Source organism: Neodiprion fabricii, chromosome 6 (assembly GCF_021155785.1).
Source record: "Neodiprion fabricii isolate iyNeoFabr1 chromosome 6, iyNeoFabr1.1, whole genome shotgun sequence".
NCBI classification, from domain to species: Eukaryota; Metazoa; Arthropoda; class Insecta; order Hymenoptera; family Diprionidae; genus Neodiprion; species Neodiprion fabricii.
The window spans coordinates 4238969-4250051 of record NC_060244.1 but is presented as its reverse complement, the minus strand read 5'-3'; the positions used below and the strand labels follow the sequence as shown (position 1 = coordinate 4250051).

The 11083-nt window shown below is 39.3% G+C and overlaps 2 protein-coding genes across 2 annotated transcripts; one reads left to right on the top strand and one right to left on the bottom strand.

Annotated features, from left to right (window-relative positions):
- Positions 1 to 10: 10 nt before the first annotated feature.
- LOC124184270 (39S ribosomal protein L21, mitochondrial) lies at positions 11 to 1156 on the top strand. The gene is made up of 4 exons (XM_046573801.1): positions 11 to 154; positions 246 to 374; positions 533 to 853; positions 940 to 1156. The coding sequence occupies exons 1-4, from the start codon at positions 55 to 57 to the stop codon at positions 1038 to 1040; spliced, it is 651 nt and encodes a 216-aa protein (XP_046429757.1). The 5' UTR covers positions 11 to 54; the 3' UTR covers positions 1041 to 1156.
- A 287-nt stretch (positions 1157 to 1443) lies between these two features.
- Positions 1444 to 5516, bottom strand: LOC124184268 (transcription factor E2F8-like). Its single transcript, XM_046573793.1, has 6 exons — positions 5280 to 5516; positions 4788 to 5037; positions 4262 to 4697; positions 3902 to 4145; positions 3476 to 3667; positions 1444 to 3384 (listed from the first exon to the last, which is right to left on the bottom strand). The coding sequence occupies exons 1-6, from the start codon at positions 5290 to 5292 to the stop codon at positions 2408 to 2410; spliced, it is 2112 nt and encodes a 703-aa protein (XP_046429749.1). The 5' UTR covers positions 5293 to 5516; the 3' UTR covers positions 1444 to 2407.
- Positions 5517 to 11083: the final 5567 nt, after the last annotated feature.

Sequence of the window (11083 nt, the reverse complement as noted above, 5' to 3'; positions counted from 1 at the left end):
AATTCAATTCAATTCAACTCATACATGGTAGCAGACAACAACTGAGGCTGCAACATGGCGGCGTTTGTCGGATTTTCGCGTGTGCTGGCTGGAGTCGCGAATAATTGTATGAAAAGGATTGGTCCACGGCTTTTGAATAACGTCAGCTCACCAGGTCACAAATTGCACTCTCTTTTATAATATTTTCAACAACTCGGTTTACGTCTGTCATTGAAACTCGGGATTTTTATTACGCTCGCTTTCAGGTGTTAGGTTATGGCAAACTTCTGCGGCTGGATTACGTTCGCAAGCCTTGTACGATCCTAAAAGAGCCGTACCGTCGCATCAAGAAGAAGTAAAAGACACCACAGAAGAGGACGAAAAAATTACACACGGTAATAAACTGTCGTTCATACAGTGACTAAGGTTGTAAGATACCGACACTTTGTAGTCGGAACAATTTATTATTATTTCGTTTCGAGACTAACAACTACTGTCTGTCTTTTTGACACAGATTTTCGTTAATCTGTACATTTTTTTTTTTTTTCACCAGATGTTATAGAAAAAGTCAACTCGATAATATCCACAGCGTCAGCAGGACGTCTGTTTGCCATAGTCCATATATGCGGCAAGCAGTTTAAGGTGACTGATAATGATGTCATTATCATACAGGGTCGCTGGCCTCCGAATGTCGGGGATAAGTTGACATTGGAAAAAGTCCTCCTGGTTGGTAGTTCGGATTTTACATTAATCGGAAGACCTCTTCTGAATAGGGAATGTGTGTCCGTTGATGCAACTGTTATTGAAAAGTCTCTTTCTCACACCAAAACTCACTTCAAGAAAAAGAGAAGGAAACAGTTCATGAGAATCAACTGTAAGCCTAAATTCATTACTATCAATTTAACTACCGTATCTCTGATATCAATAATTGAAGATATTCTAACATTTTCTTGTCTGCAGTTGTCAGAACGGAGCACACAATGTTGAGGATAAATTCTATCAACATCAAAGGCAAGTTGAATGAGCGAAAAGAATTTGAAGGATTGGACAGAATATTCTAACTCCATATTGCACCAAACTCAAATGAAATTATTCAGCGTTTAACATTGCAAATGCATAAAGTTTTACATGTTTAGTTTCATTCAATAATAAAGTACACTATGTCCAAGATAACAAATCACGAAATTTATTGTATTTAGATTATTTTTTCTTATAGTTAAATAAATCAGTTGTAATTATATATATTTTCTTCATTTGTAATGTTTACGAAACTTCACCTTATCACCTATCACTATTTATTAAAACAACAGTAACAATAATAATAGGAGTAGTAATACCGAACAAGAATAGTAATCATCAATTTCGAAAGTACTGCTTTGGGAGTTTTTTGGTAAAATTTTACAAATACAACCTCTTTATTGCAATTTTTCTGCATTTGAAACTTATTAGTTTTTACCGAAAATCTTAGTATAATCGTGATCGTAATTTTAATCTTAAGACGTAAATAAGTTTCATCCATTTTCTACTTTGGCCGTAATTTTATCGTTTTATATGATTGATATTGCACTTGAGCAGATTCCAGAGAAATTGATGTAACAGCATAACGTATTTTAAAAGTATTTGAATAGAGAATTTCTTGAAGGAAATTAGTATTAAATACCCAGAGTTGAAAGAATTGAAGTTTAAAAACAATAAGAGAATTATAAATCTTTTATTTTGGTAAGATAACTAGTATTAAGAAATGTTTTATACAGCATCAAAATATGATTAGTAACTTCTGATAACTCGCCTTAACGCTATCCCAACAGTTGCCAAGTTTTATATATGCTGTAATAAATTATCTCAATATCGAACAATTCATTTCATAACTATAACGTTCTTTGTGCTGTTTAAGCAAATATTCTCTACTACAAGTTTGTAATTATTTTATAAAACACACCAGTCTGTTCGATGTTTAATGTATTTAAAATTATGATATTCGAACATCGACTGGAATGCACGAATCGTGTGTAGTAAATTAATATGATTTGTCAATAGTAAATAATAATTACGAGAATATTTATAATATTCTCCCTATCTCACTAAATTTCATTTGGATGACTGATGATGTATATCTCGTCAGTGAGGAAAATGGTTTATGGCATGTAAAAAAACTGCCATCAATGTTAATAAATACCTATCTCTAATATAATGATTCAACTAATTCTCAGCGTCTAATATAACAAATTGTAACGATATTTCCTATAATCACAAAAATTTATACATTAAATAAAATAAGCCTTCATTATTATTGCATTGCTATGTAATATAATATTAATTATTATATAATAAATCGTATAAAATTTGAAAAATAATTGACCTTTTAGGTTCGGATTAGTTATGTTACCATAACTATAACTGAAATAAAATATAAAAGAATTATATTACGTTAGCTACGATTCGTACTAGTCTCACTGTTAATTTCATTAGTGAAATTAATTGTCGTTTGATTGCATAATGGAACCAGTTGTAAGGTGTTACCTACTTGCACTGCCTTAAGTATATCGCCCGGAGAGACGATGGGAGTTTGAACTTGAGTTAGTATAGCGTAGCTCGTGTTAGAAAGGCTCGGATTTTCTATTACAACGGAACGCAGCGAAGGTGAGGCAATGCTCAAGTCACTTGGTTTAATAGGAATTAATTTTTTTGGGCCGATCCTTGCGAGATTGACGAATTTCGGACCACAAGTTTTCGGTTGAATTTTATACGGTGTGAGTCTTACCGTTCTCGTATTGTCCGATGAAAGATTTTTGACAGTAAAATTATTTGAAGATACGTTTTTTACAGTTATAATATTAGGGTTTCTTACCTTCAATTTCAGTGGCTTTGTATTCACATTATTTATTTTTGCCTGTAAATTCGTGTCTGTGAATGATAAATGTACAGTAGGTATCTGATTTTTTGAGCTAGGATGGTTAACATGTGAGGATGAATTGAAACTTGGTACTTCAATACTACTAGATGCATTGAATGCAGCTATGTCGACTAGATTTACATTACTGGCAGTCATCAATGTCTTATGACCAGTTGCACCATTGATTAGAGTGTCAATGGCATTCGAACTAGACACGTCAGACGCTTCATTAATTGGCTTGGAATCTAAACTTTTAACCAAACCACTTTCGAGTGAACGTAGACCTTCAAAAATATTGTTTAATTCTCCAGATACTTGTGTAGCCGTTACACAAGATTCAGAATTATGCCTAGGAAACAATTTAACACAAACTTTAGATTTTGCGGGTTGCTCACTTGACTTCAACCTTTCAAGTTCCATCTCAGCAACTTGTAATATTGAGTCATCTAGGCGTTCCGAAGGGCGATCGTTGTCCAGACAAGGAGAGCTCATAGTACGGCCAAATTTCTCATCTTGAAAAAGAAAAATTTGCCGAATTTCAATAGCGTTCTCACATTCCATTATTTTCATTACCTGGGTTTAGTCTTTGAATAGTCTTTATACCTGTTCCGAAGAGTTTTCTTTTTCTAAGCTCTCTACGTTGGGTAACAGGAGTCGTCGAGCCAATCAGTAACCTGTTATGGCACGGAGATGGTTTCGTAGAAGATGATTGTAGAAAAACACTGGGTCCTAAACTTCTATTCGGTGTAGCCATTCCTATGAGTGAATGTCTAGTCCCTTCTCTAACAGGTGTTTCTAAAACAATATTGGCAGGGTTGTAGAAATCTGTTCGATTTCAAAGTATATGCATCTTTTTGAGTTCCTACGTGTCACGAGATGTATTTTAGAATAGTCGAAAGATTGTTCAATAATATGGGAACATGTGCATTTCAGATTTAAGTCCTTGAAGTTTAACCACTTTCATATAATTCGAATATTGAATTTATATTAAAATTATAATTTCGCTAACTTTAGTTACTGAATCCTTACCTTCATCAAAGTCTATGTAGTCTACATCTGGGCCTGTGTATTGAAAAACAGGTTTTCTTATAGAACTATCAGACATGCTGACTTTTCTTATTAATCCAATTGCCGACAAAACATTAGCAATATCATAGAGTCTTCTCACTTTTGTTTTAAAGCGAGATCTTACACTGGTATCAGTGGTTTCGTTGGACTGTTCGGAGTCTGTTATAAGAACTTTTGCAGCCATATCTAAATTTATAATTCCATTCTGAAAGATAATTAATTATTAGGACTCTTACAGTTATTAATCAATCGATCCCAGTTGATATTTACTTTCAAAATCATTTGATTCTCACAACCACAGAGTGAAAGGAAAACTCATACCTTTAACGAAACCAGGAAGAGCATAATAAACTTTTGGCACATAACTCCAAGGCTCTTATCCTCTTTAGCGTTGGTTTCAATCAGACTATTATTGTCTGCGCTGGTTGGCTGTGAAACTACTGTGCTCAAAAAAGGTGATTCGTTGTTGAAATTAGCCGTGTATGCTCTATTAATTTTTTGTATGTCTTGAATTTGTTCCCTCAAGCCAAGTTTAACTGCCAGTGATTTAAGTTTAGCCAAAGTGCCAGGTAGGTAGTTGTGCCCGTGCCATAAGTAACGGTTTTTCCCCGCTTTAGAAGCCATCTCTAAGCTCTCCAGTACGTTTATTATGTCATATATCCTTCGTTTTTCAGTACCCAGTGCTTTTGCCGTTGTATCCAGTGAAATGTCTTGCGGCATGCCACCAGCCGTTGTCAATGGATACAAGCTCAAGAATCTGTGGATAGATTGGTACAAAATAAAATTTCATTCAACTGAAGTATGAAACAACAGTATCGACTCATTTATCCAGCATTTTCAAACTCACTTGTTACACAACAAGCCGAGGGATTTTTCTTTCCTCGGTAATAACTTGAGCGGATCCGTGTCCCCGTTTCTCGAGACTGTCCATGTTCTTCTTACAATTTTAGACTGATTGTGAGGAGCGCTTTTTAGACTCGAAGCTAGAGTTGTGAGCAGCCGCAGGTTGGCCGTGGGTGAGACCGGCTCCGACTTGACATTGCTCAACTCGCGGAGGACCCTCCGATCAGGAGATTCTTTGGTACTCGTGTCCATTGCTGAAAAGTGTAGTATAGCTTATGATTTAAAGCTGATTGATTGATTGATTAATAGATTTACACAGGGCAGATTGGAGATAACCTTAAATCTGATTCCGGCGAGTTAAAGTTTTTTTTCGTTTACATGTTTTTTGTTTTTTTCGACATAATTTAATGCTGCTGATTTTTTTTACCGTGTAGCCAAAGGCATTATACAAAACAGCTCATTTTGAGCTGTGGGTAATATTACGACGAGGGATTACCTTGATTTTCCATCAAATATTAACGTGAAATAACCATGCCGTCGCCGTCACGCGTGTTAAACTCGTTTTACTCGTCGGCACGTATCGCTCTTGCTGCCTGCTGAGTGTAACCGATTTTTACCTCTCCGTCCGATTCCACGTTCCTCGTTTTTGGCGCGAGTCACCCGGCGCCCAATATTTCGCGCTATTTGAACGTCGATAGATCCGAATGCCCCGTAAAATCGATCCTCATTGTTATATAGTTGATTTTCAACTGATTTCTGGTTAATGTGCTGCGATTACAATCTAATTAATTATCATTTGCCTCCCTAACCTCGTTTTCTTATCCTCCGTGTTTTTCATTAGGTAAGAGCCTGCCCGTGAGATGGGATGTCTACCGTTAGGCGTTAAGTCGTCTAGCAATACTGACGTTGCCACAGAGAGCGTGTCTGGGTAGACTTACCTAGTAATCACTGTTACGAGTAATGCATAAGAGAAGAATCAAATTTATTAGTTTTGTCTATTTGAGAGCCGCTTCAACGACTTATATTGAAAGGGCTTCAGATTCAAACGACTCACGCCTGCAAATAGGTCATCAATAATAAAGATTCCATACGGCCAGGTGTAAGCAGCCATCGTTATTACAGACAAGTTACCTGCGATTAAGTATGAAGTACAGGAATTTATCTTACAGATTTCTAAATAAATAACGAGACTGACTCAGATTCAACATAGATCTAAAATCGTAGTTTCAGGGTGTTAAATAAAAAAAATTTCAATCCCATCCTAACCAATTTGCCAATTTATTGGTGGGATTGAGCAGTTTTTCAATGTTGCATTTTAACATTTCGAACATGATTTTATAATTTTTCGTAAAGTTGACAATAACAGTTTATTAGATAGGTAACGTGTATTGGGAATACAAGATACAAGACAACTTCGGTATTTGGAATGCAAAAATTCACTCGTGGATCACTAACTACAAAAAAAAAGAAAGAACCGAGTAATATTTTCATGTATGCAAAATCACACCCCGTGGAAATACGAACGTACATACACACAATACAAATACTAGTTTGGGTTTAGATTGCTTATTCTGCTTATTATTGCTTATTATGCTTGCCCATTCTACCAAAATTTTACACGATTATGTGCCCTGAATACGGGTTACGAATTCCTACGGTTAATACGTGCGCATTTTATATAGGTATACGTGGATATGCATTTTGTATTCGATTTTGCAGAATATGCAAAAATGCCGTTTGAAACACAAGAGACAAATCTGTAATACTGATATTGTTTTGTGTGCCGAGAGGTTCTCATGAAAGGACATAATTGTATCACGTTCGATTCGACTTGCGTAATTATCTTTCGCTGGCATAATTTTCATTCTCAAAGTTTGAATCAAACCTTCGCCTAAGTTCCCCAGAATCAACCGGTTAACAAATGACAGTCAACCTCGGGATCCGTTACATATCGGCAATTTACCGGCCATGCTAGTTATATTTTTACAAAGTTGGCTACAACTGTTATTTTGTGAGTTGCAATTGTTTAGCGAGTCCTGCCGAGAGAACTTCTCGGTTTATTTGTTAGATCTGTAAAATTTATCCCGACTGACTCGAACGTCGAGTATGAAGCTACCCGAAAGGCAATCCCGTTAATCGTTTCCTGACGTCTAATCTCCACAATCTGCATTTCTGATTGAATCAGCCCTAGACATCTGCCAGAAAGTACACCGCTCGCCTGATACGGCTGCCGTGTCTGACGATGAATGGAGGATGGATCAGGAGCGTTTTGGGTCACGTCCGAGTTTCCGAATGTCAGTGATTTTGCTTCATCGAGCGAAATCAAGTATACGCTCCAAAGGTACGTATTATTTTTATTCCTTCAGTTCTCGTTAACGAGACATTGATACATCGTTTCTCTTCGCCCGTTCGGCTCGAGTTGAAACTACCAACTTTTCCGCGAGCCGGTGTTCAACAGAGCGTATATATGCGGGGCTCGAATTTTCGTAATTTGACGTTAGTATGTGCGGACGGTCGCGTACGTGGGCGAGCGTCGCGACGCCCTTCGAGGCCGAAATGCCCTCTCGCTTGAAAAAATAAAACGAAAGATAGGGTGTCGAGAGCGTGAGAGAAAAAAATGAGCGTTCAGACGTAAAAAGTGAAAAATATAACAACTACAACACCAGTTTCAACATTTCTAGTATCTGGATTAAAGCTGGAGGTATAAATAACGTTCTCTTTTATCCGAAATTTAAATATTGTTTAAAGTTGTTGGCGAACGGGAAACACGTCATCGTGTCCCTCTTCGCTGCCCTTCTTTTTTGTCTCTTCTTTTGACTTTTCTCAGACACTGTCAATCAATCGGCATCGCGGACGTTTTCTCTTTAATATGATTTCCAAATAATCGTCGTTAATTGTTATAATTTCTCAATTTGATGTGGTAAGAAGAATAAGCAACCAAATATCGAGACGGCCGTATGAATTGGAATATAAAATGTCAATTAATATCGATTAATTTCCTCCCAGTTTGCCAAATGAGGTACTTCACCATTGTGTGACCTAAATACTCGTGTTTCTCTCGCAATTTGCGATTCACGATCCAGCCTTACGAGGCTCCGGTAATTACGTGCCTTCGCATCCTACTTACTTCCAAGCGAACGAGGCAGTATCTGCTTCGTCTGCAATTACTTAAACGTATTGGACGACCACCCTCCCAAGGTATCCGTTTGGTAAACCCTGTCTCGAGTGGTATTAGAATCTCTCCGCTAATCTGGAAAACGCGAATAATTCCGTGCGGACGATACTCGAATTTGTATTGTAACCGGTACTGAGGAAAGCTGGTAAAAAGTCCAAAATCAAGTATCTACTTTGCTTTTCACTAAACATCGATCAAACACCTGAGAATATTTTCTACCTTAACTCGCTCAAGAATGAGGTAAAAATTTTTACTCGATACCGAAAGAATCCTACGAGCAAGGCTGCGTTAGAAGGATGCTCTCGACGATAACAGAGGTCGACTTCGCTTACCGTAAGCATAAAGTGTAGATGCCAGAGTGAACTAGGTGCTTCACGAAGCGCACAGAAGTGAAAAGAGTACTTTAATAAGAGCACGCGAAGCCATCAGTCGCATCGAGTGAAATATCCCGGCGGAAAATTCATGGGGAATACGTCTACGACGAGGTGTGCTTTTCTTGGCGACGCGACGCGAGGCGTGCTTTCATAAGCTCGTGCCGTATCGGATCATTTCTGGAATCCGGGGCTTTAATTAGCGCCGGTTTTTAATAAACTAAGATTTACGCTCGACCAGTCGTTGGCCGATGTTGCACGGAAAACAATTGTTGAACGTTGCAGACAGGACAGGATTGTTAAGGAGTTGGGATCGTGGAAAATGGATCAGGGCTCTGAAGTAGAATAGTGGAAACGGGGAGCACGTTCTCTGTGCGCGACGTAAATTCAGAGTTTGATTAAAAATTTGCACATGGTTTATATACGCGAGGAGCATTTGTCAGCGGAAGAAAACAACGTGATAAAAGCACAATCTGTCTCTGCTGCTGTTGCTGTTGCTCTTGCCGGGAGTCGTACAAATGTCCGGACTTTAATTTCCCCCCGTTTCTTACGGAGGGCTTAAACTACTCGTAGTCGCGATCTTTCAACGCGTCGGCAAGTCGATGAATCTAATCAGTTTGAGAGAAGATTGAATTTTATACACCATATTCGATAAAGCCTCGTTCGCGTTGAAACTAGATTTATTGAAAAAAAATTTTTTTTTTTTTCAATATTTTAATACCGTTAATCAGTGATCCAAGGGTGTTCTTTTGAAATTTGGTTTGAATTTTTTGGAATTGTGATTTGAAGCAACCACGAATAGCTGAAGGAAATTGCTATTCAACAACCTCCGCACTTGTTATATTAAATTTGAAATTCGCAACCTCCAAATATTCGAAAACATTATAACACACTATTTGAATTACAAAAATAAACCTGTGTTTCAATTCAAATTATAGAGATTTGGAATATAATTGCAGACGTTTTTTCGGCCTGTACCGAGAGTGAGAAACAAAGTGATTCAAAAACGGTTTCGGAAATTCATAACCGCTTCGTGTGACGAACGTGGCTGATGAATTCCGTTCCAGAATGATTCTTGTAGCTAGCATCCAAGACGAGCCGTAGCGTCCCAAGTATCCGATCGGGCATTGGAGGTTCCATAAACGTGCGGCATAATGTATCCTAGGAGGACGTTACAGGGGCATAAAAAATCGGGGCGATATTCCGGGCGCATTACTCGCTCAATAAAGTCTCGAGCCAGCCAAAGGGACGGCGATGGTCACGGCCGGCAGACAATGGTCAAGGAAGGAAAGGGGTTAAGCACGAGGGGATGGCACGCACGCACTCCCTTGAAGTTGGCAGCTCGCACTGCCCGCCGGCCTGGCCTTTGGCCAGCAGCCGTCACCGTAATGCGAGGATTAGCCATACGATATGTAATTATACCTCGACTCCCAGCATCCGAGGATGAGGACGACGCCTGGCCCAACCACTGTGCTCCAGGACGTCGACGTCGCGACGCTCTTTATCGCCTGCCGCGGAAAGCTCGCCGCCGCGCGTGACCCGTCCTCCCCGACCATTAGCCGGATCGGTATAATGGCCAAGTTTGCCGGAGCTGGCAAGTTCGAAGCCCTTGCGGTCGCTTTGAAGAGATCGGCGGGACGTAAGACGGCCTTCGGTAAATGTGATGTGGCTTTAATCGTGGTCCAACTTGAGCAAAGACCGTGCTCGGGTTGAAAACTTTTTTGCTACTTTCCGCACGCAGTTTTCTTTTTTTTTTTATTTTTTTTTTTTATTTTTCAACTTCTTGCAAACCGTCTGGCGCCATTTCAAGCGGGCCTGAATTCGCGTTTCAACTTATTTCGTTCAGGGCTCCGACGAACTTGTTGTTTCCAGTTCTTCCAATTTCTTATATAAGATGCATGCGGTCTTGCTAAGGCTGTTGGTTTTTATCAAACTTTTTTAAACACCGAGACTTCTCTATACGTAATGGATACTTTGCTGCGAACAGCTGAGAATTCAGAACTTCGGCTAGTCGGGCCGCCGAAGCGGTGCGCTGAACCAGGATTACCGTTCCCATGCCACCAGCGGAGGAAACACGTTTAGTACCCCGCAATTATGCTTGTACTGTTTTGGCAAGCATTTCTAAGCGCGAAAAGCATCATTGCCATTGTACGGTATTAAAGTTTGCTACCGCGCAGACGTGGGCTTGGCAATAAAAGCGAAGAAATGGTCACCGGATTTGGGAATAAGAAAGAAAACACGTATGTCCGAACAACGTTGTTCACTTCACCGCGTCACAGCCGTTGACACTGATGCATCGTTGTAAACTATATCGCGGTATATCGTAAAAGCAAGATATGAAATGGCGGAAAGTTCGCGTTTCCGCTTGTTCTTTTTGTAAGCTTGCAATGCCTTGCGTTTCGTCCTCGTACATAGACGAGGTATAAAAGAGGCTAAAATAAATTGAAATAGAAGCTGAGTCGAAACGTGGACGTAGGTAGGTATCTCTTTTCCCCGGTGATTTCTTTCTACGCTGTGCATGCGGTCCGCGAGTCGAGTCTCCGCGTCTCGAACGCTCGGATTGCTCGTTGCAATAACGCTTTGTCCTACTTTTCCTGCAGCGCTTAGTTTTCGTTTATGTCTTCGCCCTCGTGTCAGTGCTGAGCCTGGACTCAGGCTCGTCGAACAAACTTGTTCCACATCTTTCAAATAAGACAAAAACGGAGATCCATTCGCAGAAAGGCACGAAACATATCTCGGCTCTTTCTTGGGGTG